The sequence below is a fragment of the Balaenoptera musculus genome, chromosome 11 (genome assembly GCF_009873245.2).
Source record: "Balaenoptera musculus isolate JJ_BM4_2016_0621 chromosome 11, mBalMus1.pri.v3, whole genome shotgun sequence".
NCBI classification, from domain to species: Eukaryota; Metazoa; Chordata; class Mammalia; order Artiodactyla; family Balaenopteridae; genus Balaenoptera; species Balaenoptera musculus.
In genome coordinates, this window is record NC_045795.1 from 67593810 (window position 1) to 67621658 (window position 27849).

General features: G+C 53.7%; 1 protein-coding gene across 1 annotated transcript in view; it reads left to right on the forward strand.

The window, feature by feature from the left end:
* The first annotated feature begins 217 nt into the window (after positions 1–217).
* The window catches only part of DNAH1 (dynein axonemal heavy chain 1), an 87326-nt gene continuing 59694 nt past the window's right edge, over positions 218–27849 (forward strand). The window contains exons 1-9 of the mRNA XM_036868566.1: positions 218–268; positions 1072–1142; positions 17836–18205; positions 19218–19290; positions 21529–21703; positions 22154–22310; positions 23241–23373; positions 25699–25860; positions 26384–26636. Of these exons, the coding sequence (XP_036724461.1) occupies positions 17870–18205; positions 19218–19290; positions 21529–21703; positions 22154–22310; positions 23241–23373; positions 25699–25860; positions 26384–26636 (1289 nt within the window). The 5' untranslated portion in view covers positions 218–268; positions 1072–1142; positions 17836–17869. The remainder of the gene's footprint in view (positions 269–1071; positions 1143–17835; positions 18206–19217; positions 19291–21528; positions 21704–22153; positions 22311–23240; positions 23374–25698; positions 25861–26383; positions 26637–27849) is intronic.

Here is a 27849-nt window from a genome sequence, read left to right on the forward strand (position 1 = left end):
GCATCCCTGACCAAGCCTCTCCCATCACAGATGGGCACTGCCGTCCCCACAGCCAGGGCCCTGGCTAGGCTGGGCTGGCTGAGATCGGGGGCCCGGGCAGTCTAGGCCCCTCTGCCCCCAGGTTCTCTGCCTGAAATGCTATCATTAGCAGGCTGTCTCTTCTCTCTTCAGGGTTTTGCTGCTCACACCAGCCACTAGCCTATTGGCCCCTCAGGGTGGCTCTTTGAGGCCACAGACTGGAAGGACTGCTATCCTCATTGGACTTGTGGTAAACTGAGGCTTGGGAGGTGTTAGATCTGATGGTGGCAGTGCTGACCCAAGAGGCAGCCCAACGTGGCCAGACACTCCTCGAGCCCAGGCAGCTCCCCCTCAGCTTCAGGGAGGTCTCCTGCCCCATGGCTCCTTCCCCTAGGAGGGGGCAGGGAATCACCGGGGGGGGGGGGCCCCAGAGTCCTGCTCCCTCAGCCTCCTCTGCACTCCCCACCCCCTGCCTCCTCCCACAAGGCCAGGAGACGGGGCCCTGACCTGCCTGAGACCATCCACAGCCTTCCCCTCAGTGAGCCTCACAGCTTTCCTGGGCGGGGGTGGGGGGGAAGGAAGTGAGGGAAGATGGGAATCAGTGCCACCATTGTAAAGATGGGCAAGCTGAGGCTCCAGGGCCTCCAAGAGGTGCTGTTAGAGCCAAAATCAGGTCCCAGCAACTCTACACTCTGCCTGGCTGGGTCACCTGTGCGGATTCTCTCTCTCAGGCCTCAGTATCCCTGTGTGAAGGGAGAGTCTATGATTTCAGACATCCTGACACTGTCCAGAGGCCCCAGGGAGGTGGGACCCAAGGAATGTGACATCTTTCTTCCCTCCCTCCAAATTATGTCGTCATAGTTGTCCCTCCTCTTTCTGTCCCACCTGTGCCCTGCATGTGGGTCAGGCCCCCTGGGGACACAGCTCTGACTGGCAATTCCAACTGCCCCAGGCTGGGCCCCCTGCCCTTCTGAACTGGGGAATCCTGTCTGGGAGGCATGGGCTCTGGGGGCCATCCCAGACCTTCCCACTAAGTGGTGCCCCCTCTTATAGGCAATACCCGCAACTGGCTGGACTTGGCTTTCATCCAAGCCCCTCTCTGGGTCTGGAGGCATATGATCAAGGTGAGGCCAACTTGTTTGCTAATCGTTGACTATGGGCCAGCCACCTTGGGCCTGGTTACTGGGGTTAAATGGGGAGCGATGGGCCGGCAAAGATGAGGGTCACTACATCCAGGGGCTCATGGTCTCAGGGTTCAGACAGACCCAGCCCCTAGGAGTGTCCTCCAAAGGGTAGGCAGAGATAAGTGCCAGGAAGAGCCAAGTTCAAACAAGTAGAGGTCCCAACCCTCTTCCTCACTGGTCAGGAGACGGCACCTGCAGGGCCTGGGACAGGCAAGAATTTCAGTTCACAGAGGATGTACTTCAGATGGTAGGACCAGTGTGAGCAGAGGCTGGGAGGCCAGAGTAGGATGTGGGGATGGGTGGGCTCTGGGGAGCTCGAGGAAGGGGCTGGGGACTCTGGCTGTTTGTGAGAGGGTCAAGGCCTTCCCTCAACGTCCATTCAACAAAAAGTCCTTACTATGTGCCAGGCACATGTTGTTCTAGGCTGGAGATTCAGTAGGGACCAAGATGAAGTCCTTACCCTCGTGGAACCTATACTCTAGTGGGAGTCAGGAAAAAGAATAGTGTGGTGCAGGTGCGATGCAGAAGATCCTAACAGGGCGATGTGCTAGGGCTAGGGGGGCCCGGGTGTGGCTTCAGCCCCAGCTGAGGCAGGGTGGCTGGAATGATGGGGCTGGGAGAGGGGCGCTGTTCCCACGGGGTGGCCTGTGGCCCCTGGCTCACCCCCACTCTCCGACTTTCAGCTTTGAGGTTCACTCCTGGCCTGCAGGCATGACTCCTGGGTGTCCCTTCTGCACGGAGAAGAGGTGGCTGCCACCACCAAAGCCATCCTCCTGGTCCCGGGCTCCTCCATGCCAAGCACATTAGGGGATAATTAAGTAAAAATAGGCCTTCTGACCAGTGTAGCTCATTAAGGCCTAATTAAGTTAATTAGTTCCAGGTGTGGGTGGTGAGGCTCAAGTGAGGCTGTTTGCTGTAATTGCATTTTCACAGCAGCAGTGGTGGCAGCGGTAGTGGTGGTGGCAAAGGCGGTGGTTTCCTCTGCGGCCTGGAAGCCCGCCAGGAAGTCCAGGAGGCTGCCACTGAGCTGAGAGGAGTATGAAGCAGCAGAGGGCTAGCCCGGGACCACCCGCAGAGAGCAGTAGCTGGAGTTTCAAGGTCAGCCAAGCCCAGGGTAAACCTTCTGCCCTCTCAAACTTGCTCGTTCTCTGTGCAGGGGGCAGGGTTGGGGTCGGGGTTGGGGGCTGTACAAAGCCACCAACAGGCATCCCCCCTCCAGCTGAGCAGGGTGGGTGCACCGCGGCTGGACCTTTGGATTCCCTCACACCCGTGGTGGTCCCCAGGACGACTGTAAAATGGCTTTGCTGAAAGGGAAGATGTGACTCAGAGGCAGTGGGTGAGACCTCTAGGAATCCACCTAAATCACCCTCTCCCTTCGGCATAAGGCCCCAATTCCTGTCCCTTTCTGGCAGATGTGTAGCTGTTAGAGATGCCCCCTCTTTGCATTTCAGGATAGGAGGGGGGACCACACAAATCTGGGGCCTCTGCAGAGGACCTGCTGGCTCAGTCAGTCTCCTGCCCTGACATCTCCCACTTCCTGCTCTGGCTTCTACACCCAGCTGACCCCGGGGACCTGCCTGTACAGGACAGCCCTTCCAGCCTTGGCCACACTCTCATTCATTCATCCATTTGGCTCTCGGTCACTGAGCATCTCCCCTGTGCCAGGCAGCAGGGCTGGGGATGCAAGGCTGGGCGAGACAGGTTGGACCCTGCCCCGTGGTGCCTTTGGTCTCCCTGAGGAGGCAGACACACACATATATATGTATATATATTTTTTCTTTTTTTTCTTTTTTCTTTTGGTTGCACTGCATGGCTTGTGGGATTGATCCCGGGCCCTTGGCAGTGAAAGCGCAGAGTCCTAACCACTGGACTGCCAGGGAATTCCTGAGGCAGACATATTAATGGCCATGGCTACACAGTTTTGTCATGGCTGTAGGAGCACAGGGGTGCTTAACCCAGACCTGGGAGGAAAAATGCCTGAGCTGCAGTGAATATGATCCAGGTGAGAAGTGGGCAGGCACCTGATGTGTACCAGGAACTAAAAGGGCCTCTCTCTGGCCAGAGGGCAGCACAAGGTGCCAAGTAGGGAGAGGGAGGGGCCATGGAGGGGTCTAAGAAGGGCTGCTGGGTAGGAGGAACTGGTAACTGCTGGCTGGGAGGCCAGGGAGGTGGTGCCCAGGGCCATGGCTGTGGATCTGGAGAAGAGGGGATTTGAGGGATGTTTAGGAGTAGAACTGATGGGGCTTGGTGTGAGGGGTGGGGAAGGAAGAGCTGTCAGTTCCCTAGGGAGGGGACGTGGGAGTGGGACTGAGCCCTGAAGTGTCCCCACAGGGCTGGCACTAGGATGAGGCAAGTCAAGTGCCTGGGATGCAAAATTTGGGGTACTCACTCCCAGTCTTGTGTTTCCACCTGTGCCTTGTCCCTGGTCCTCTGAAACTTCTCACTAAAACATACTTTGGAAAGTGGAAGCCACTCCTGGAGATGAGGCAACAGGGGGATGGTCTGGGCAGTGTGTCCCCCTCCATCCTTCAACCCCTACCTGGGAGGTGCTGCCTTCTCTGCACCCTCCAGGACTGGGGTGAGGCTGAGATGGACACCTTAGGGTCTCACATGCTTTGGACAGGGACTCTGTTTCCATCCTGATGCCTGAATAACAGGTACCCCATCCAGCTTCTCCTTGCATGCCTCTCATGACAGGTGCTCCCTGCCACCTGGATAGCCCAGTCCCTTGGCTCAGGCCATTGCACAGAATGTTTTACCCGGAGCCCAGATCTGTCTTGCACTGTGTTCTACCTAACGGTGACCTCACCTATGCCCTCCTACCCTCCCACACCCCTCAGGCGGGTCTGCTGATCCCCTTTCCCAAGCTTAACATTTCTGAGCTTCAGTGTCCTCACCCGTAAGAGGGGAAACAATAATAGCCACCATCTTCCAGGGCTGGTGCGAGGATTAAATGACATGATGTATAAACCTCATGACACATTCTAGTTCCTCAGTAACAGCTTCCTAACCCATAGCAATAATGAATAACTACAGAGGCGGGCATTGTCCTCCTGCTGGCGTGGGCCGCCAGTGGTGCAGCCTCAGCCCAGGCCCCAACACCCACCTGATGGCCTCAGGTAGCAGACTCTGCTGCCGCCCCAGCACATCCAGCACAGATGCAGAGCTAATCCCAGAGGAAGATGTTCACGGGAAGAGGAAGTGACATTTTCTTGAGATGGCCGGGCCGTGTTGAGACGTGGGGCCGGGGCCCTGCTGTTTGGAATTGGTTCTCTGCTCAGTGTTCACTGCACTGCAGGAGAGCCCAAGACCCTCCCCTGTGGCCCTCTGCTCCTCTAGTCTCATTCAGGGGGACCAGTGGTGGCTGAGAAGGGGGGATGCAGACCCACCCTGACTGAGGTGTCTGCCTGGAGGTGTCTCTGGGGTACATCCCCAGACCCTGTCATGTCTGTGGGGCTGCCCTGGTGGTGGGTGTCTGTCCTGAGCCTAAGGGGCCTGCAGAGAGAGCCCTGAATCCCATGGAAGGCGGCAGACCCTACAGAAGCTCACACCAAACCCTCAAGGTTGTGCTGATCATTGTTGGGGTGCCCAGACTCCTCCCACGATACTGGGGTGGTAAGCCTGGGGCAGGGGGCTTGCAGGAACTCCTGGCTCCCCTCAAAGATCAGAGGAGCCAGCCCAGGAAGAAAGGACAGCCTAGTCTCTAAAGCCAGCCTGCTCCCCTTCTTCTGTGCCATCCCATCCCCGGAGCACGCTCTGCTTCTGCTCGGGGGTTCCCTGTTGAACATCAGAACTTGTCTCTAGGGGATTCCTGTAGATTTAAGCAGCGGTCATGCTCTCCAACTCTTGGTGACCTGGGACTTCCAGATTCCTGTGTGAGGGGGGGAGAGCGCCACAGGGGAGGGACCACAGGTGCAAAGACCCGGAGCAGGGCGGCAGGGTGGACACATGGGGATGCCAAGTCCTCTGGGCAGGCCGAGGTGGTGCTGGGAGTGGAGGATGTGTGATGTTTGTGGGGTCGGCATGGAGCCTGCTTTGTGCAGCGTGCGCCTTGCTTCATTCTCACCCCAGCTGTGGGTGGGAGGGCTCCCCATTACTCTCAACACCCTTGATTTTACAGACTGGGGCTCCAGGAGGAGAAGGGGCTTCCTCACGGTCACACAGCTGGTGGGGCCAGGGCGGCCACAGCCTGCTCCCAGCCCTGTCTAGTCCTGGTGGCTAGGCTCCTCCCCATGGGGGTGTCAGGAGAAGGGACAACTGTGGGGCTTGATTTGTCGTTTGGCGTGGGGGCCTAATGGCTTGAGGTCCTGGATCCCCAGTAGGCCTGGCTCTTCCTCTTGCTCTCTGTGACGTGATCCAGGCCAAGGCCCAGCTTGGCTCCGTGCCTTGGTTTCCTCAGTTATACAGGGAAGTCATCAAATTGTTCAGCCATGGTGCATCAGTGGAGAGGGGTGGTCCATTTATAGATGGGAAAATGAGATACAGCGAGGGGACAGGAGAGCCTGGGGCCCTGGTCACTCCCGGGCCCGCAGACTCAGCTCTGAGAGGGTGGTCAGCAGCCAAGGGAGGAAGCTGCAGGGGTTGATGGCCAGCAAAGCCCAGCTTTTCCAGTTTCCTTTAAGCTGCCCTCCAGTCCCCTCTGCCTCAGGTTCACAACTCTACCCCAGCTGAGTGTGTCTGGAGGCAAGGCCCCTTTCTCTCCACCCCCGAATTATGGCTTGGTCACAAAAGCTGGACCGTGACCAGACAAAGGGACAAGGATGAAAGTGCTGGTTGTCATGGCAACCTGGTGGGTTGCTGGGACCCAGGGGAGGGGCTTGGCTGTGTGCCTGAGCCCAGGCATCTGGACGACCTCTGAGCATGAGCCAAGGTGGCCCAGGGGCTCACAGAGATGCCCCTCCTGCTCGGGGCCCACAAGAGCCGGATGAACAATGACAACCTCACCCCCCATGGTGGCACCTGCTCCCTGGGCCTCCCCTGGTGGCCCCATTATCCTGCACCTGCTGCCCCCCCACTACACCTGCTCCCCAGCCCAGGCGTCCTTCCCAAGGCACTCCCTGCCCATCCCCAGGCCCAGCTGCCTGCTCTGAGGGCCACTCAAGAGGGCCTGTGCAACCAGGATGGGTAGCAGGGACGGCCCTGGTCAAGGGCAGAGGGTCCAGCTGACAAGCCAGCTCTGCCTTACCAGTAGCATGTGTGTCCATGACAAGACCTCCACTCCAGGACCTCAGTCTGCTCACCTATAAAATGGGAGCAACCGTTTCTGCCCTCAGGGTCTCCAAGAGTAAGTTTCCTTCTGCTTGGAAGGAGATCTGAGGCCAGGATGTCCCCAGAGCTGGGTCAGGGTGGACAGTTGGAGAGAGAAGAGGGAAGGGGGCTGTTTTGGGTCATACTCTCAGGGCCACCTCTGTTAGACCATGTGGAGACCTGAAAGCCTCCTACACACTTAAGAGTCACTGTGTAGAGGTGGAGATGGCATTTCCCAGAGGCCCATCATGGGTACAGGGGAACTGGGCAGGGGACCTATCAGTGCCAGGTTCTTTTTTTAAAAAAATATACGTATTTATTTACTTATTTTTGGCTGCATTGGGTCTTTGTTGCTGCTCATGGGCTTTCTCTAGTTGTGGCAAGTGGCGGCTACTCTTCCTTGTGGTGCGCGGGCTTCTCATGGCGGTGGCTTCTCTTGTTGCGGAGCACGGGCTCTAGGCGCGTGGGCTTCAGTAGTTGTGGCGTACGGGTTTAGTTGCTCTACGGCATGTGGGATCTTCCCAGACTAGGGCTCGAACCCGTGTCCCCTGCATTGGCAGGTGGATTCTTAACCACTGTGCCACCAGGGAAGTCCCTTGATCAACTTTCCATGTCAACTTAGTTTTTGGAGTAGCTTTAATCGTCCATATGCAGTCAACTGCTTGGCTGGGTTTTGGTTTTTCCTCTTGTTCTACCTGACTAGAACGCACTATTCTGTCAGCTCCTGACAGCTCAAACTGGCAATCTGGGATGGGATTTAAAATACCTCTTAGGTAAGTAAAGTCTGGATCTGGAATAAACGAATATTTTGCTCAAAATCCCAGTCCTTCAAGTTCTTCATCAGAACTAAACTTAATCCACACGAATCTCCCTGTTGATCTAATTAATGGAGGGCTTTTCACACCACAGTAACAATCTATAAGTGGAGAGAAACCAAACGGCCCATCTTGAACTCCCAAGTGATCAAACCGACATTCAAATGATGGTTCTATATAATAATGTTCATCAAAGGTCAACTCTATTCTTTGACGTGGAGCAGCTTCCAAAATGTAGATGCATTCCTTGTTTGGTGGATATGAGTCAGGATAATTTGGTGAAGCAAAATGACCTCCATTGCTGGTTCGAACCCAAATGCCACACTGGGTTGCAGGAATGTGCTTGATTCCAATATTTTGTCCATCATGGGTCTTTTGGGCCCAGTGCCAGGTTCTTGAGTGGCTTGTTAGGAGTATCAGGGAAAGAGGACACTGGGGCAAGGACCCCCCATGAGGAAAGGATGGCCTGGGGGTCCCTGGTGATCCAACAGCCAGTTCAGGTGGGGACACTGAGATCCTAGGAACTATCTGTATCTGGCTCTCTGATACCACCTCCCTCGCAACCGCAACCGGATGGTGGAATGGAGGAGGGACAAGGGGACAGGAGGAGAGGAAAGCTCCGAAGGATGCCCCTCCCCTTCCTGGAGAGGGAAGGAGATGCCTGTGGTCACTGGTCTTTGTGTTGTCTCCCCCTTCTAGTGTCTCCCTACACCCTGCAGGCCAGCCCCAGGTTCCCATCCTACTCTGCTGTGACCTTGGGTGAGGCCCTCTCCCCTCTTGCCACCTCAGTTTGCCGACCTAGAGTGTGGAAGCAGGTTGCCGAGGAGACTGCCAGCTCCAGCTGCCGCCCTGGCTGTTTGAACACCCCCAGGCCATCACTGCTAACCGTGGCCCCACCTCTCTGATAATGAGGAACTCCCTCTCTTGAACAAACTTATTTTTGCTGACCGGTCAGAGTTTCTTTTTTTTTGTTTTTTTTATAAATTTTTTTAAACTGAAGTATAGTTGATTTACAGTATTGTGCCAATCTCTGCTGTACAGCAAAGTGACTCTGTTATATACATATAGACATTCTTTCTTTAAATATTCTTTTCCATTGTTTTATCACAGAATATTGAATATAGTTCCCTGTGCTATACAGTAGGACCTTGTTGTTTATCCATCCTATGGATAATAGTTTACATCTGCTAATCCCACACTCTTAGTCCTTCCCTCCCCATCTCCCCTTTGGCAACCACAAGTCTGTTCTCTATGTCTGTGAGTCTGTTTCTGTTTTGTAGATAGGTTCATTTGTGCCCTATTTTATTTTATTATTTTATAACACTAATTTATTTATTTATTTATTTATATATAGGCTATGTCAGGTCTTAGTTGCAGCGTGTGGGCTCTTTGTTGCAGTGCATGGGCTCTCTAGTTGTGGCACGTGGGCTTAGTTGCCCCGCAGCATGTGGGATCTTAGTTTCCTGACTAGGGATCGAACTGGTGTCCCCTGCATTGCAAAATGGATTCTCAACCACTGGACCACCAGGGAAGTCCCTGTGCCCTATTTTAGAGTTCACATATAAGTGATATCATATGGTATTTGTCTTTCTCTTTCTGACTTACTTCACTTAGTATGATAATCTCTAGTTGCATCCATGTTGCTGCAAATGGCATTATTTCATTTTTTTATGGCTGAGTAGTATTCCATTGTGTATATGTACCACATCTTCTTTATCCATTCATCTGTTGATGGACATTTAGGTTGTTTCCATGTTTTGGCTATTGTGAATAGTGCTGCTATGACTGTTGGAATTTCTTACACACTTCCTCCCAGAGGTCTGGGAAAGGCAAAGCTTTTGCCAAGAATGGAGGTATTTGGGATAGGGTAACAGTCCTGGTGTACTTCAGACCATTCTGTACAGGAGGCCCAGGTTCAGGGCTGGGCAAGATTTGTGTTCTCCAATATGCAGATGGAAAAACTAAGGCCTGGCAAGAAAAGAGACTTGCCCAGTGAGTCGGCTGCAGAACCCAGGCCTCCTGCTGGGCTCATAGACCTTTTTAGAGGTGGAGAAAAAGTCAGAATGGCAGTCTGGTCCCCAGACTCAGCAAACTCAGGCTCCCAGGAGGGGTGGGATGGGGGTACCTAGTGGGTCACAGGGCTGAGATGATGAGGCCACCCACCCTGCAAAGAGATCATTCCACCGATGCTCAATGAGCTGCTTGGGGACAAGTGGAAATCAGAGGCGCTCAGAGCCTAATTACGATAAACAGCTTTCTGCAGCTCCTCAGGCCCCACAGAAATGTCTTGCGCAAGATATCACTGTCTCGGGGCTTGTCATTTGGAGCTTTGGCCCAGGCATTTAGGGACTGGTAGGAACCCCTCCTGGCTGCTGCTCCTGGTGAGCAGAACCTCAGCATCCTGGACCTTGTTCACTGGTGTGGTCTGGAATTGCAGGTCAGAGGGAGGAGGTAGGCTGGGGAAGAGGGTGTAAAGTGTGGTCATGTGCAGCTGGGCAGATGTTGGCGGCCACCATCTTCAGGGTGATGGCCTGGTGTGATTGCTCTGTCTCCTCAGCATTTCCTATGGGATCTTGCAGGAGTGATGGAGCTGGCAGGACTGCTGGGAAAAGCAGCACCCCTGGTCCCCACCACGCAAGCTCACCTTTCAGTTGGGGGATGCAGCAGACACCATTGCATGATTGCCTGCTGAGTGGTACTGACTCTGGTCCCCTGAGGAGAACGTGAGCATATTCTGTGGATTGAGGCAATCAGGGAGGGCTTCCTGAGGAGGTGTAGCTTGAGATGAGAGGGAAAGTGGTAGATAAATGAAAAGAGGGAGGAGATTCTGTCTGCGAAGCTCCACATGGATATAGGTGGGAGTGGGATTGGACTGGGGGCTGAGCATTCATGGGTGACTGGTCCTCAATCCTCCAACCCCCCAGGAACTCCTTTCCACTCCTCCTCCCTGAGCTCTGGGCTTTCAAGGTATTGTCTGTCAAGCTGACCATGTGGATGAAAGGAGAATTAATTTGTCTCCATTTTTATTCATCAGAGAAAATGCTCTCAGAGCTGCTGAGGCCAGCTGGCCAATGGCAGAGAAGGGGAGGATCAGGGGAGGCCTGAGGAGAAGGCGTGCCTCAGCCCTTGCCCGGCTCTCTCTCTGATACCCTCCATGCCTGTGACTTGGTTTCTCTTGGCAGCAGCTCAGAGCTCCTGGCCTAGCAAACCAGAGAGAGATCCTGGGGTGCAAGAGGCCAACTGGGGGCAGGTGGAGAGCGGGTAGCTCCAGCCACCCTGTCTGAATGCCTGTCGCCCTCCGTTCTGGCTTGTCGGCCACGTGAAGGGCCCATTCTGCTGCCTGTTCACACAAGGCTTTCATCTCTGCAGCTAGTAAAGCATTCCTCCCGGCCTCAGTGCTGCCAGCAGGAAGGCACAGGGGAGGGGGGAGCCCAGGCCTGCCATGCCCCTCAGACCCCTGGTCCAAAGGCATGGGCCTGGGCCAAGGTGCCCTAAGCAGCCTGTCTGCCTAAGTTGTCCCCTCCCCGGCCGCCAACTCTTTCAGGAAGCCAGTCTCTCCCCATTTCAACAAGAGCAAGGCTGGCCTCCCTTCCAGCTCATATAGGGCAGAAGACTGCCCTCCCACCACAGGAGGGGTAGGAGCCCAGGATGGGGTCATGGCTCAGCCCCTTGTTCCTCTCCCAGGAAACAGGTAGACATGGTGACTTCTAGGGCAGGGCAGGAAGATCAAAGCCTGAACCCATGCCCTGCCATTGGAGAAGATGGCATTTGAAAGTAGGCACTTGAGACTCAGGAGAGCGGGGACTGACCCACAGTCCCCTGCTGAGGAAGGACGCAGTCACATCCACTGTCCACACCTGTAGAGGGGCAAGGTGGAGCTGGCAGGGCTGCTGGGGAAAGCAGTACCCCCTGGTCCCTGCCACTCAAGCCCATCTCCAGTTGAGGGATACAGCAGTAACCATTGCATAGTAGAGGGTGAGGGACTCTGTAAGCTAGATCTCCTGAGAGTGGACCCTTTCCACAGTGGCCTGTCCATCTGTCCAGAAGCCATGGCCCCTGTGATGTCACCAACCCACTGTGTTGCTTGGCAACTTTCCAGGATTAGTGCTCTGCCCCTGTCATCCCTGACGTCCCACCATGGGCTGATGTTGCCTTGGTAACTGGATGGGTACTGCAGCTTTTTGGACAGCTGTACCCGGTGTGGGAAGTGGCAGGCAAAAGAGGGGAAGCAGGTGCCTCTCCACAGGCTGATTGGGGTACACAGCCTATCCCCAGACCTACAGAGGAGCCAAGCTGCCCAAAACAGGGCTTTGGGGGTCTCTGTCCCCTCGAAGAGCTGTGGCCATTCTTGCCTTCAATCCCCCTCACACTCTTTCCTTCCTTCTGCTATGGTCACCAAGTACCTATTGTGTGAATGCCAACAAGAAAAGCAAAGTAAACTATGGTTCAGGCTCAGGAAAGGTTATATCAGCATTGGGTCTTGAAGGATGAATAGGAGTTGGCCAGGAGTAGGAGTTGGTGGAGAGAGATGTTCTGGACAGAGGAAGCAGAAGTCAGTGCAAAGGCTGAATCATTCTCTCTAGTCACAGCTTATACCCTGCCTCTGGGTTCTTTGTGACCTGGTCTCTCTGGCTCTCTCCCACTTAGTAGACATTTTATGGTAGGGACAGCGTCCAGTTCAAATCTGGACACTTAGTCCCCAGCACAGGCCTGGCACCAAGTCAGCATTACTAAAATGTCAAATAAAATCGGGCATTTGCATGATGAGCATCAGGTCCTACCACCTCCCCCAACACTAACCTGTCTTACCAAGCCTCAGTTTCCCCATCTATGAAATGAGGCCAGTTCTGAGAAGGCTCTGGGCAGGGATTCTCAGATTAAGGTGGAGTGATTTTTACATTTTCTTTGGTTTGTAACCCATCTCTTTTCCTTATAGAAAAATGAAAAGACTGGTGGGTAGAGTGGGCATCTGTATACCTTCAGATCCCCTAATTATCAGTATTGGACCACTTTTGCTTTATCTCCTCTCTCTATATAGTTATCTATGTATAAATTTTGCTGAACCATGTGAAAGGAAGTCCCAGCAGCAGACATCCTGACATTTGTCCTTAAATTCTTTAGTGCACATCAGCTAAAACAAGGACAGTCTTCTGTATAACCACAATAACATTATCACATCTGAGAAAATTAACAATAATATCCAGGGCAGGAAGGAGGATCTAAGCCTGAACCCATGCCAGGTCTTGGAGCAGATGGGCACCTGGCGGGGGCGGGGGGGGGGGGCGGGGGAGGTTCATCCACTGCCCACCCAGCGGAGGGCTGAGGTGGAGTTGCAGCCCGGCTGTGTATGTATGTGTGTGTGTTTAAGCTGAGCCTCCGGGGGAACAGAAACGACCCTTTCCGGTAAATTTCCCCAATTTTTATTCCCACGTTGTTTACATAGCTTTTTTTTTTTTAAACAGGATTCAATCAGAGTTGTCGCACTTTGAAAACAGCATTTGGCTGTTTTGTCTCTTTCTCTAGAAAATTCTGGGAGGGGAGATGGATAATGGAGCCTGGATTTGAGAGCCTAGACGGCTGACACTTTCCCGCTGGCCCCGAACCCGCCCCTCGGAGGTGGCGAAGCTCTGGGTGGGGGAAGCCGCGTGAGTCGAGGCGGGAGGAACCAAGTCAGGAGTGTGTAGGGAGGCTAGTGCAGACCTGCGGAGGTTCACTGGCGGAAGCTCCCTCCAGCCTTGCCGGATGGTCCCGCCCCTTAGCAACGGGCCCGGCGTCCCTCCCTAGAAACCGGCAGCGGGACCCCACAACTTGTGCGGTGGAGCCGGTAGGTCGGTGGGCCCACGGGATGGCGGGGCAAGCGCCTGCAGGGGGACCTCGATAAGTCTCAGAGGGCAAATGCACAGAAAGGAGGACGCCCTCCCGGCCCAGGGTCCACATCCCTGTCCACGAGCCCCCATGCCGTTTCTCTGCCTTGGCCAGTGGGAAGGGAGTGGGGTGCACTTTTAAACAACCTTGCAGATAAGTCCCATAGTGACCACACCCCATGCTGAGAATGTAGTCCTCTCCCTGTCCTTTCCCATGCAGGGAAAAAGCCAGGATTCTGGTCCTTATCAGCCACCAGTGCCTCTCCTGAGCCCGACCACGTCCAATCTTCTTAGTCCTTTTGGTTCCCATCTGTAAATTGGCAGAGTACTGCTGCATCTGTCTCACAGAGCTTACAGAGATCAACTTCCTTCCTTTACTTACCCCATTCATTCATTCGTTCATTCTCACAATCATTCACCACTTTCTAGGCACCTACCATGTGCCAAGCCCATGCCAGTCCCATGCTAGGTGTCGAGATTCCAGAGATCAGTGTTACTTGAAAATGGCTGCATTTGAGCACGAACAGAATATGTGAAACCGATAAGGGTGCAGGATCCTTGTTGAATCACGGGTGGGTGGCTCAGAAGCCCTCCTGCTTAGGCACTCACCTTGCAGAACCTCAGGGCTCCTTGGCACACAGTTTGAGAACCACTGTTGTGGTGCTAAGGACAGCAATCTTTGGGTCAGCCAGAGGCGGAGACCTCAGTTTCTATTCTGGTTCTGCCACTTCTTGGCTGTGTGTCTTTTCCAAGTTTCTTGACGTCTCTGGACCTTAGTTTCCTTGTTTGTGGATTGGTGATTCTAGTAGTACCTGTAGTGAGGATCAAATACCCTTGTTCATCTGTGTCCATCCAGCCCAGTACTTGGTGGGTGGTCAGGTCACGTGGGGTTGAATGTCAGTGAATCTAACCTGAAGCTTCCTCTGACGCAAACCAAAATGGCTACCAGGTGATCTAACTGGGTCACGGTGTATGATCTTCTTTATGTGTCCTTGGATTCAGTTTGCTAATATTTTGTTGAGAATTTTTGCATCTATATTCATCAGAAATTGCCTGTAATTTTCTTTTTTTGGTGGTGTCTTTGTCTGGTTTTGGTATCAGGGTGATGGTGGCTTCATAGAATGTCTTTTGGGAGTGTTCCCTCCTCTTTTGGAAGAGTTTGAGAAGAATCGGTATAAGTTCTTCTTTGTATGTTTGGTGGAATTCGCCTGTGAAGCCATCTGGTCCTGGACTTTTGTTTGTAGGAAGTTTTTTTGTTTTTTGTTTTTAATTGCAGATTCTATTTCACTTCTAGTGATCAGTCTGTTCAAATTATCTGTTTCTTTTTGATTCAATTTTGGTGGGCTGTATGTTTCTAGAAAATTGTCCATTTCTTCTAGGTTGTCAAATTTGTTGGCATATAATTGTTCATAGTATCCTCTTATGGTTTTCTGTATTTCTGCAGTATCAGTTGATATTTCTCCTTTTTCATTTCTTATTTTGTTTATTTGTGTTCTCTCTTTTCTCTTCTTGGTAAGCCTGGCCAGAGGTTTATCCCTTTTGTTTACCCTTTCAAAGAACCAGCTCTTGGTTTTACTGATTTCTTCCTATATTTTAAAAATCTGTTTTATTTATTTTCTCCCTATCTTTAATGTTTCTTTCCTTCTGCTGACTTGAGGTTTTGTTTGTTCGTCTTTTACTAGTTCTTTTAGGTGGTAGATTAGGCTGTTTATTTGAGATTTTTCATGAGATTTTTTTGAGGAAGGCCTGTATCTCTATGAACTTCCCTCTAAGAACTGCTTTTGCTGCATCCCATAGATTTTGTATGGTTGTGTTTTCATTGTCATTTGTCTCAAGGTATTTTTTAATTTCCTTTTTGATTTCCTCGTTGACCCATTGTCTTTTTTAGTAGCTTGTTGTTTAGTCTTCATGTAATCATTTTTTCTCATTTCTTTTCCTGTGGTTGATTTCTATTTTCATGCCCTTGTGGTCAAAGAAGATGCTTGAAATAATTTCTATACCCTTAAATTTGTTGAGATTAGTTTTGTGCCCTAGTATGTGTCAGTCCTAGAGAATGTTCCATGTGCACTTGAAAAGAATGTGTATTCTGTTTTTTTTTTTTTTTTTATGTAATGTCCTGAAAATATTAAGTCTAACTGTTCTATTGTATCATTTAGGATCTCTGCTGCCTTTTTTTAAAAAAAATTATTTATTTATTTTTTATATTTTTTGCTGCATTGGGTCTTCGTTGCTGTGCACGGGCTTTCTCTAGTTGCAGTGAGCAGGGGCTACTCTTTGTTGTGGTGCACGGGCTTCTCATTGCGGTGGCTTCTCTTGTTGCAGAGCATGGGCTCTAGCTGCATGGGCTTCAGTAGTTGCAGCGTGCAGCCTCAGTAGTTGTGGCATGCAGGCCTTAGAGTGCGTGGACTTCAGTAGTTGTGGCACATGGACTCAGTAGTTGCGGTGCGCAGGCTTCAGTAGTTGTGGCGCACGGGCTTAGTTGCTCCGTGGCATGTGGGATCTTCCCAGACCAGGGCTCGAACCTGTGTCCCCTGCATTGGCAGGCAGATTCTTAACCACTGCGCCACCAGGGAAGTCCCTCATTACCTCCTTTTTAAACTCGGTGTCTATAAGACTGAAGAGGTCTGTTTCATTGTTTATTCCGTCAGGGGAATTCTCTTGGTCTTTTAACTGGTGGTGGTTCCTCTGCTTCTTCATTTTGCTTGTATTTCTCTTACTCTGTGTGTTTAGGAGAAACAATTATCCACTATAGTCTTGAAGGGCTATTTATATGTGGGAGCATCCCTGATAGCTGGTGTGGGTTTAATATTTTTTTGGCATGAGGGCTGTTTTTGGCTTGGATGCTTGCCCTCTCTTTCTTCAGGGTGTGCTGGTCGTTATCCCCTTGATAGGGGGTATGCAGATGCACAGCCCCCGTGCACACTCCCAGGAGGGTGGGGACAGAGGTTGGCTCCCAGTGGCGGGACCCTCATTGGTGGTGGCCACGGCAGGCCGTGTGCTCCCTGGAAGGAGGACCCTCCACCCACCCCTGGAGCTCTTGTAGGCGGTGCCCTGCCGCCAGATAGTGAGCCTGGGAGAAAGAAGCTCCTATGGCGGGCCTGCCCCTCTCCTCATGGGGGTGGCCCCCAGCCTTGCCACTCTGGCGGGCCCAGGCTTCATCCCCGGACTCCCTCGGCTGTGGCGACCACACCCTGGTCCCCTCAGGCTTTCTTGACACAGCCAATCCCAGTCCTCTCCCTGGTCTGACCTCCAAAACTCAAGCCTCAGCACCCAGCCCCCGCCGGCCTCCGTGGATGAGCATCTCAGGCTGGGGAGTGCCAGGTGATGGCCCTGACCATCTATGCAGATCTCTCTCTGCTTTGTCCTCCAAAAACCCGTTGCTTGCTGCGTTCTCCCCCAAAGCTCCCCCTCTGTCCAGGCTGATCTCCTCACCAGTAAGGGGACTTCCCAGTGTGTGGAAACCTTTCCTTTTTCACAGCTCCCTCCCAGGGGTGCAGGTCCTGTCCTGTTTCCTTTCTCTCATTTTTTCTTTTTTTCTTTTTTTCTTTTGTCCTTCCCAGTTACGTGGAGATTTTCTTGCTCTTTTGGAAGTCTGAGGTCTTCTGCCAGCATTCAGTAGATATTCTGTGAGGAACATTCCACATGTAGATGTATTTTTGATGCATTTGTGGGAGAAGGTGAGCTCTACATCCTACTGCTCTGCCATCTTGATCTGATCTCCCTGACTGCCTTTTTTATTTTTGCACCAGCATTACGCACAAACCTCTTCTTCCTCATACCCTTATCTAGTTTCTTATAGTGCTCCCCTGACCAAGGATTTCCCCTGGTGGTGCATTTTGAGGTGGCCAAAAGCAGCAGTGGCTTGGCAAGGGCTTGCTTGCCGCACAATAAAAACTCTGGAAACCCTCATCCTCTGGATGTGCATGCAATCCAGTGGTGCATCTGTTGTTCCCTGTGGGGAGACAAGAGGGTGTCAGTTTCATTAGCTGGGTTGATCCTGAGAGCCAGGGTGTGGATGAATAGCTTTCTGTTGCTGGCAGAGGTATCTGTGGGCCAACAGAGGGTCAGGGTACCTCTCGGGAGGTGATTTAGTTCTCTGGCTCCTGGGGTAAGGTAAGGGAGATGGGCATGGGTAGGGAGATGGGCATGGGTAGGGAGATGGGCATGGGGGATGCAGGGCATGGCCCAGTGCCCCACACTGGGAAGAGTCAGGGCAGTCCGGCAGGACTGGGTGGGGTGGGGCTGGGGTTGGGGGAATGGGGGTAAGGGGCACTTTCATCCAGGGGCAACTGGATGAAAGTTATTTTGGAGAAAACCAAACAGGGCTCTTCATTGAGTGAGTGAACTCTGGGCCTCCCTCTTTATCTCCCCTTGTGAGAAGCCCGGCCTTGCTCTGTAACACAGGAGAGAAGGGTGGGAAAGTACAGAAGGATGCACAGGGTTGGGGGCATCTATAGAGTGTTCAACCTCTGACTCTGGGGTCTCATTTCTCACACAGCTTCTAGGGAAGGCCCTGCTGTCTCCTGGCAGGACCTTCCTGGCACTCTGTGTCTGTTCAGATTAGAAGAGTACTCCTTCCCTCCGTTATCTATGCCTGGGGGCTGGGGCTTGTTGTGGGGTGGCAGACTAGGCATCCCTGTATCCTGGTGGCCCTGGGGGATGAGCAGAGGTTGGCAAGGGCCCAGTGACACCAGTATCTTCTCCTAGGAGCTCTGGCTGGGACATCACCCTGAGAAGCAGCATGGAGCAGCCTAACAGAGAAGGCCACAGCCCAGGAAGGACCCCTCAGGGCCCAGAGTGCAGCAGTACTCCTGTGGGCCATGAGTGTAGTCTGAGAGACCTGGAGCATAACCTGGGGAGCATTCTTCAGGGACCAGATTCTGGGTCGGAGAAGCTTCCTCCAAGCCCTGACCCCAAGACCCCACCTTTGCCCCTGACTGCAGCCCCACCCACGCCCTCAGACTTGGGGCAGCCCCGGAAGTTGCTCCTGACGGGCACTGATAAGAAGTACCCGCTGATGAAGCAGCGTGGGTTCTACTCTGACATCCTCAGCCCTGGAAGCTTGGATAAACTTGGGGTGAGTGTGGCAGCCATACCCTACCAAGCCTGAGCCTTCCTTGTGGGTTCTTTTTGCCCTTTCTTCCTTTTATCCATCCATCCATCCACCTGTCTGTCTAGCAATTTTCCACCCACTCACCCATCTGCCCATCCTTCTGACCATCCATCTCTGTCCATTCATTCAACAATTCATTACTGAGCACCTGCTATGTGACAGGCCCTGGACTAAGCCCTAGTGACAATACACCAGGATTGTCATCCATATGCCTATTGTCATGGGGCAATGGCTTTGGTGGGGAAATACTCCCTCCCCCGGCCCCAGCTCTGGTGGGGGAGGGGGTCCTGGGACAAGGTGGTGTACTGCTGAGATTTACAAGATAGGTATGAATTTGCTGGGTAAGATAGGGGCTGCGGGGAGTGTTCCAGGCAGGGAGAACAGAAGATAGAGAGCCTTGAGATCCCTGACAGAGGCCATGGCCCACATGGAGGAGGAGAGTAGAAATAAGAGGAGAGAGATGGAGGGCAGGGGAAGACGAAGAAGGGGTATAACTAGGGGAGAGTTCAAAGAGCCCTGTGCGTCCCAGACAGCCTTAGGATGGTTTTAGGCAGGGGAGGGGCCGATAGAGATAGGGTGAGGACCCATTGATACCCACTGTGCCAGAGGTCCCAGAGTGCCCTTGGCAGTGGAGGAATACACAGAGACACCTGCAGGCCTTACAGTACCTCTGTCTTGTGGCTCAGCCCCTGGACACACAGCAGGAGTGTTCTCAGAGTGAGGAGGGGGACTGTGCACGACCAGAATGGGGTTGGGCCAGGGGTGTCCCAGGTGGCCACAGCTTGTCACCTACTGTGGCCTTTGAATGAGGAATTGTGCAAACTCCTCTTCACTGATTCTTCCTCATCCCTGTCCCTGTGCCCCTGGGATGCTCTCTGGTGGGCTTGGGAGAGACACCTGGCCTTGGGGGCCCTACCAGATCCTGCCTGTCCTTGGGATGTTTACTCTCCCTCAGGGCTATGGGGTTTGGTTTCAGGAAGTGTGTCGTGGCCCCTGCACAAACCAGGACCTCCTGCGGCAGGCCAACCTTGACAAGTTCACCCCAAGAGGTCAGTGCCCAGGGGCTGGGTGGGTGGGTGCCTTTAGAAGCAGGGCCTCTGGCCTTGGGGAGATTGTCTCCTCTTGGCTGAGGGTTTCAATCTCCTCAACTGTGAAATGGGGATAACAGGAAACAAGGTGCTTTGCAGGGGCCCAGCTCATGGTGAGTGCTCGGTGAAGCACAGCTGCTTAATTGTGACTCTTGGCAGAGCTGTGTGTGACAAGGGCACTGTGGTGCGGTGGGGCTGCTGAAGGCCAGGTCCCCATTTCCCTCTGCCTGGCTGGGGACAGTAGGATATTGACATGTGTGTTTTCTGGAACGTGGAACGTGGGCTTGGAGGAGGTCAGGACTGTGTCTGAGTTGTTACCTGGCTCGGGCTGCAGCACCTAGAACAGAGCTTGGAGCAGGAAGGCGCCCAGGATTTCACTGCCAAAGAGGGGAAGGAGGACACTCCTCTCAAGCTCCGTGATGAGTCTTGTAAGGTGTGGGGCAGGTCTGCAGGGCGCGGGCCAGTCCCCAGTGGCAGAGGGGAGGAGAGGGTGGCTCCAGGAGAGGCAGCGAGCTGGGTGGGGCCCTGAGAGGCAGTGAGGATCTGGAGGGGGGGGCCCTCCTGGCTGGCCAGCGGACAGGACGCCCTTTCGATCAGGTCCAGAAGCTCCATGGTCCCAGCTGTCTGCCTTTCCACTCTACCCCCAGGAGAGGCCTGGCTCTGTGCTGGCACTGTCCAGATTTGTCTTCTTGAGACCCACAGTCCTCCTGGGGGCCTGTGAATCCCCAAAAGTGGCGCAGGAAACATCACATGTACGTGCCTCTGTGCAGTGATCTGAGGATCCGGCCTTTTGTGGTCAGCAGTTTCACAAGTATCTGTGGCCCAGAAAATGGTTACAAACCACAGATTGAGGGCTGCGGGGGAGCTGGGAATGGGGCTTCTGCCATCCATGGCAGGGATGGGGGCAGGGCTGGTCAGCAGCTCTGTGGCCCCACCCACGGGAGGAAGAGCAGCCCGGCAGGGTCACAGGGTGGTGGCAGTCAGGGCTCGTGGCCGTCAGAGCTCTTGGCAGAAGGCTACGTGAAGGCCTGGGAAGCCTGCCTAGGTCTCCCGGACCAGCAGGGGCGGGGGCCGGGCTTTGCTGTCCTCACCCTGGCTCCTTCTTGGCTCCTGAGACACAGGGCCAGGTCCAGGAATTCATGATCCTGGGTGTGGAATGTGTTATGGACCCATAGGCTCAAGAGCAGATGATTAGGAATCTGAAAACTTCCCCTGGGCCGGGCCGTTTTGGTAGCATGGGGTTCCCCGAGCACCTGACAGCTCTGGTAAGAGAGCTGACTTAGCTGCAGGTGGATGGCCTCTGCTCAGCCTCTGGAAGCTTCTGTAGAGCCCCAGTGGGTACCCCCAAGGTAGACCCTCCTGTGGTGTGACTGCATCGTGACCCCAGAGACGTGAGGCCCAAGGAGGGGGTTACTAGGGCCTCCCAGGGGAGTTGTTCGGAGCCATCACTGAGCTGTCCAGAGCCCACCCAGGCCCTGGGAAAGGTGGCTCATCCCCGAAACATTTTCCTGCACCCCCGTCCCCACCGCTATGGTCTTGGCTTGCCTGAGACTTTCCTTCCCATTTAACATCCTGAGTCCCGGGAAACTGGAATGTCACCCTATCAATGGGTCTCTCTTCACCAGCTCCCTTGTCCTCAGACCTGGAATGGAAGCCTGTCTAAGGAGGGGTGGCCATTTTGTGACTTGAGGGTCCCCTGGGGGTGGGGTGGCGGTGCCACCCACTCCTACAGTATCCAGGATGTCTTGAGTCTGGAAACAGTCCCAGTGAGTGAATGGCATTCAGACCCAGAGATGCTTGGGAGGGCCTCTGGGGTAGGGATGGCAGGAACCCATCCCAGACATGCAGGGAGCTACCACTTCGCCTTCCTATCCAGCTCTAATCCTCACTGGTAGTTTGATTCAGCATCTGGCTTGAGCAAAAGCCGCTGGCACCAGGGCTGTGGGCAGAAAGGAGGGGAATGGTCGAGCATGCTGGCTCTGGGCAGGGAGAGCAGGACCAAAACAGACCTTCCGGAGGCCCTGGTCCTCCAGGCTCACGATCCCTTGGGAGCCCGGTGCACATCTGGCTTCTCCCTGCCGCAGGCCAGCTCTGAGCTTCCCATGCCCCAAAGCTGCATGCCTGGTACCTGCCTAGCACTGTGTTTTGGGGGTGTTGGGCCCCAGCCTGAGCCCCTGCAGCTCCTGCCCCTGCCCACAGTCAGAACCTTTGAGGTTCCTGAGAACTTCGAGGAGCGCCTGGAGCATCAGCACATCGGGTCTACCACCAAGCTGCTCATCCAGACTGACTTCCCGCTGCAGGCCTATGAGCCCAAGGTGCAGGTGCCCTACCTGGTGCTGCCGGGCCAGTGCCCCCGCAAGATTGAGATTGAGAGGTAGGTATGGTTGGGTGAGCAGTGGGAGGGCCTGCCCTCTGGGAGGTGGCATCCACCCACCTCAAGGGGTGAGGGACAGTAGACAACTAGGTGATCATCCTCATGGCAGAGGTTACTAAGATGGGTCTGTGTGCAAGTGTTCAAATCAAATCCTCTAGCCCTTTGGTTTCTTAATAGGAACGAGTTGCTTTCCTTGCTGTGGAATCAGGGAGGGTGGCATTTAAGTCAACTTGGTGGAACTGACAGGCAGGATGCAAGGGCAGTTGGGGTCCAGGACGCCAGCCCCAGCCACCATTCCACTTCCTGATGAGTCCCAGAAGGGCGGAGGGCCCTGGAGGGGTCATTGGGCCACACCCCTACTGCCTCAACTCCCTGGGCCCTTGCTGACCCCCATGGAGACACCTCACACGAGCCGAGCTGTCATGAGATTTCCTTGTCGCCCTCGGCCAGGAGGAAGCGGCTGTACCTGAGCCTGGACATTGAGCAGCTGCTGGCCAGCGAGGGCATTGACTCCGACAAGCTCATGCCCAGGCACCCAGACCCCCACCACCCCCAGACCATTGAGCAGGGTCATGACCCGCTCTTCCCCATCTATCTCCCACTGAAGGTGAGTCCAGCTTCCACAGAGGGCTGATGGTCAGGAGATGGGGGTGCAGGACTCCAGCGGAGGGATCAGACTCAAAAGGGGATCCCATGGCAATCACAAGCACTCACTTGTCAAACAGGACAACTGCATAGTCAGAGCGCTACCCCCACTCCTGGGGTTTCAGACATCCTAGGCTGGGGCAGGAGGGGCCCCAGGACCCCTGGGACGCTGATTCCCTGCTTCTTCCCTGGGAGCCTGGGAACCCTGTGTACATGAGCTCTGTCCCCACCCCACCCACGGGCACCAAGAAGCAGCCCAGTTGGACTGTGGAGTAGTGTTCAGGCCTCCCTGACTACTGCGTCTGGTGTCACTGGGATGGGGAGACCTGGGGTGGAGGAAGGCACCATTGTAGCCCCTTTGGGGTACCAATGGGGAAACTGAGTCCAGAGGAGAAAGAGGGAGCATAGCCTGCTCTGGTTTTCACCCACTTCCCTGCCCTTCCTCTCCATGGTCCTGAGTATCTCTTGCCTGGTGGTCCCTATGGGGAGACAGAGTTGCATATCACCCTATAAAGATGGCCTTCTGACAACCTGAACCTCCATTGTTTCTGAGTCTGGTGGGTGCTCAGGAAAATCCAAGGGCCACCGCTTCCCTTGGACCTGAGCTGGGTGATCCTGGCCAGTGGTGGGGGAGAGCCCATATCCTGCTCTGAGTCCCCAGATACCCCTCTGCCTGAACCTCAGTGTGGCTTGGTTGGACAGGGTTTCATAGAGCCAGACTCCACAGACCCCTGTGAGCAGCAGAGGAGGCACTCAGGCCCCTGGGCCCCAGTCTTCAGCTTCTGCATCTGGGGAGGGGCCTACTCAGGCACCCCTACCCTCTGGCATGCCCAGCCCACTGGGTCCACCAGGGGCGAGCCGCCTCCTCCCAGCATCTGCTGTTTTCTTCCAGATATTTGACAATGAGGAGTTTGACTGCCGGACTCCCAGTGAGTGGATCAACATGGGCTTGGAGCCAGGGTCTCAGAACAGGAAACCTGTCCCCGGAAAAGCCCTCCTGCCCACCGATGACTTCCTGGGGCACGGTGAGCAGGGCCAGCAAGGGCAGGGGGACAGGATCTTGTCTGCACCATCCTGTCCTGGCAGCCCAGCCGTAGACTCCTAGACTGCCCTGGGGCCTCAACCATGGGAGGTGGGGGCCCCACCTTTTGAGGCCTCCCAGCTGGGATACAGGCCAGCGGGCTGGCCGCATAGAAGGAAATGCAGGGACCAGGGATGACATGGGTGGGTGGGCTGGGGAAGGGACAGCTGGATGGTGTCTAATGTTAAAAAAAAAAGTCTTTGATTTATTGGCAATGAAAAATATGCAAGCTTATTAGACATGTTCAAATGTGTATAAGGGGCACAATTCAAGCCTTTCCATCCCCTGCCCCAGAAACCGCATTGCTCCACCTATAACTGTGGCCTCTTGGCTTTCACCTCTGCATGGACAACACACACACTGTCACACACTCACACTCACACACTTGCTTTCAAACACACACGTTCATAAGCCCACTGTCACACTCACCCACCGTCCCTCACACACACACACAGTTGCACTCATATACACATTTTCACCACACACACACATGCCTACTGTCACCCATTCACAACCGCTGACACACCCACACACACATCCCTACACTGATGTTGCACAGATTTGCCATATCTTGCCCTTGTCTGTGTCTGCCCCTCCTTTGGCCCCAGGTCTGCCCTGGCGGTCGTGGAAACTCTCTCCAGTTTGCTGCTGTCTGCCAGGCTGACCTTCCACGGTCACCACCCTGGCCTGCCACCATGGCTGGCATGACTACTCTCTATGTAGGCATCCTAGGAAGGTCTGGGTTATGAGATTGGAGGTGGCTGTCCCCATGTGTAGGGCGAAGGCCTCTCTGCTCCCTGCCCAGTGCGTGGATATGCCGCTGTGGAGTGGGGAGTGGGCCCAGTGGGCCGGCGCCCAGGCGAGAGATAGGATTGTGAGAGCCATGCTGGTTTTCAGACTGCTCAGCCTCCAGGGGCCCCACAGCGAGTCCGTTGTGCAAGCTGTAAGTTTATGTTTCAGTTTTAAAAACATGTTAATGCTAGAATCAATTTCTTTGAACTAGATAAGAAACCCAGAATGTTCCCTTTACTTTGGACTTAATTACAAAAATAATTTAACTCAATTGTTCCCAGATCTCCAATTCCTGGTGATAAAAACAGAAGGTTTGGGGCTGTATTAACCTTAAATGTACCAGGTAGTGGCTTCCCTGAAGTGCTTCTGCTTGCACCGCTTCATATGGGCCCTGGCCCTGGGTGGCAGCACTAATGGTGGAGCGTTTCTGCCAGAGACCTCTGCTTTCTGCTGGGGGCTTCTTGTGACACCTTTTCCTTTAAGCTGAGTCAAGACAAGGTCAGCATTTTCAAAAAGGAAACTAATTAGGAAGAGGAGGGAAAGCAAAACAGAGCCAAAGCTGGTGAGGTATATCCCACAGCAGCCTCCTTTACTTATCTACCTGGCATCAGTCAGTGGGAGCATTTCTTTGGAATTCCAGCCAGGAGAAGATGCATACACAGTATGACTTTAGGCTCTGTGAGACACACAAACAAGGTAACAAGTCAGAAAGTGCCTGGGCAAAGGTGCTATTTTAGGCAGAGATGCTTCTACAAGGAGAAGCCACTTGAGCAGGGAACAAGCCAGCATGGAGGTGACCTGGATGAAGACTGTTCCAGGCAGAAGACACAGCCAATGCTAAGGCCCTGAGGCAGGAGCAAGCTCCAAAGTCATAGGAATAGCCAGACATCCAGTGTGGCTGGAGAGGAATGAGTGAGGGAGGCAGTGGCAAGAGGTGAGCTGGAGTAGTCAAAGGCTTTCAGCCCAGGGAGAGGGTGGGAGGCCCATTCTGGCCAAACAGCCCCTGAGGCCCACTTTGAGGCCATTGCAGGGAAGCAGTCTTCTACCCTGCCCTGCCCTGATGGGAGGAGCCCGGGGGCTCAGCTGCCACATGCAGCCTAAGTGCTTCCCTCGGCCTTGAAGGGGTCCAGTTCAGACTTAATGAGCTTTACACCTAGATCCTCGGACAGGGCTAGGCAAACAAGGACTAAGCAAACAAGCCCCTGTTTGCTTGGGGCTTTCCTGCCTCCTGTCCCAGCCCTGCTGGCCTGTGTCTTTCTCTGCCCTGATGGAGTCATGCAGAGCATCAGGGCAGAGAGACCTGCCTGGTTCCCCAGAGGCAAGCTCACCTGGGAGGAAGCAGGCTCCCCACTCTGCATGGTGGGAGAGAGACCAGACTAGTGACCACTGAGACCTTTCCTAGCACCCACTGCCCACATGCAGGGGCCTTTTCCCACCCCATGGCAGGGAGCACTGGTGGGCTCCCCTCCTGTTTCAGAGGACCCCAAGAGTCAGAAGCTGACGTACAAATGGTACGATGTCGGCGTCCTGGACTACGACAAGGAGAAGGAGCTGTACCTAGTGCACAAGACGAATGAGGATGGTTTGGTGCGAGATGAGATGGGGAAGCCCATCCTGAATGGAGGGGTAACGGCTGAAGGTACGAGGTCCCTGCCCCTGCCTCAGGCAGACCCCCAGCTCAGGCCCGGCCTGGCCTGTGACTGAGGCCAACCCCTGCCCAGGGTATAGCCAGCTCGGGTCTGAATGCCCCCTTGCTCTGTTGTCCTGGGGCTGTCTGTCCCCCAACCAGTGAGAACCAGAGGACGCATCACTCAGAGACCCCAGGAAGGGCAATTGGCCATTATTTGATATGCCAACTCTGAGGCCCAACAATTAGTGATGTCTGCCCTGGGTGTGGCATCAGGAATGAGCACTTGAATAGCCACCCCTGTATAGCTCCTTGTCTGTACACAGCTTTTTACAGTTTACAAAGCACTTTCACATCCATCCATGACAACCTGTGACGTGGGCAGTTCAGGGAGTGTTGTCATACCCATTTCACAGAGGTGATGGGGTCACTTGCTCAGAGCCACCACGCATCAGTGGCAGAGCCAGGCTGGAATCCAGTGCTCCTGCCCAGAGGGCCCCACTGCATGTTCCTTTCTCCCTCCACCCGACTCTAGGAAGGCCGCCCCTCCTTATCTGCCAGTACTGGGTGCCAAGGATCCAGCTTCTCTTCTGTGCTGAGGACCCACGTGTGTTCACACAACGTGTGGTCCAGGCCAACGCCCTGCGCAAGAACACAGAGGCGCTGCTGCTATACAACCTGTATGTGGACTGCATGCCCTCTGAGGGCCAGCGGCTCATCAATGAGCAGAGCCTGAGCAAGATCAAGCAGTGGGCCATGAGCACACCTCGGATGCGCAAAGGGCCCTCGTGAGTACCCCCCAGACCCTTTCCCACACCAGAGCAGCACGTCCTCCAGGGAGCTGTCCAGTGGGGAAGTGGTGCTGCCCAGTGGGGGAGGGGTGATGCTCCCTCCATGCTCATCTGTTTGGGGCTGTCTTGCCCACTGCATTATGGACTTCTTGGGCCCCAAACAATTTCTTGTTCATCTCCAGATCTCTCATTATCAATATGGACTCATGGATTCTTAATTTTATTCCAAGGGTTATAATCTGTTACTACCATTTTTAATTTTGATGCTCAAATTGTCCCAGCTTTGGCCAGTGGGAGCCTCTTCAGGCTGATTCCTGTGTCCGTTTGATATGTTCTTACTGTTCATTGAGTATGCTTTTACTTTCTGGCACAGCAAGAAGTTCCAGGCTCATCTTACTTTCCCAGACCCAGCCCTGAAATCAGCTGTTTCCCCAAGGAACCCTGGTTCCTCTTGGTGGGGAATGGTATTTAGAAGCTAAGATTTTGACATTAAGATGCGCTCATTGCTACTGGGAAATCAATACTTTGAGGTCCTTAGAGCAGATAGATCTAAGATATATATTTTATTTATTTATTTTATATCATATCATATATTCTTTAAACTTTTTTTTAAATTTATTTTTGACTGCGTTGGGTCTTTGCTGCTGCGTGCAGGCTTTCTCTAGTTGTGGCTAGCGGGGGCTACTCTTCATTGCAGAGCACAGGCTCTAGGCGCGCAGGCTTCAGTAGTTGCGGTGCGTGGGCTTCTCATTGCAGTGGTTTTTCTTGTTGCAGAGCACGGGCTCTAGGCACACAGTCTTCAGTAGTTGCGGCATGTGGGCTTAGTAGTCGTGGCTTGCGGGCTATAGAGAGCAGGCTCAGTAGTTGTGGCGCACGGGCTTAGTTGCTCTGCTGCATGTGAGATTTTCCCGGACCAGGGCTTGAACCCCTGTCCCCTGCACCCCCAGGGAAGCCCCTCATACCATATATTCTTATATTACATTATGTTACATATAACCTCCATGCACATGTCTTTATCTATCTATTATATATCTATCTGTTAAAAAACATGAGTTCATACTGATACCTTCATGTTGACTTCAAACCACAGGGCTCATTCTCACTTGTACATATTTGTTACTTCTTTTTCTAAAAGAAAATTGGCTTTGATTCCTCATAGTATATTTACTTATTTGCTCAGTCCTGGAATACACAGAAAGTAGTTTCAATT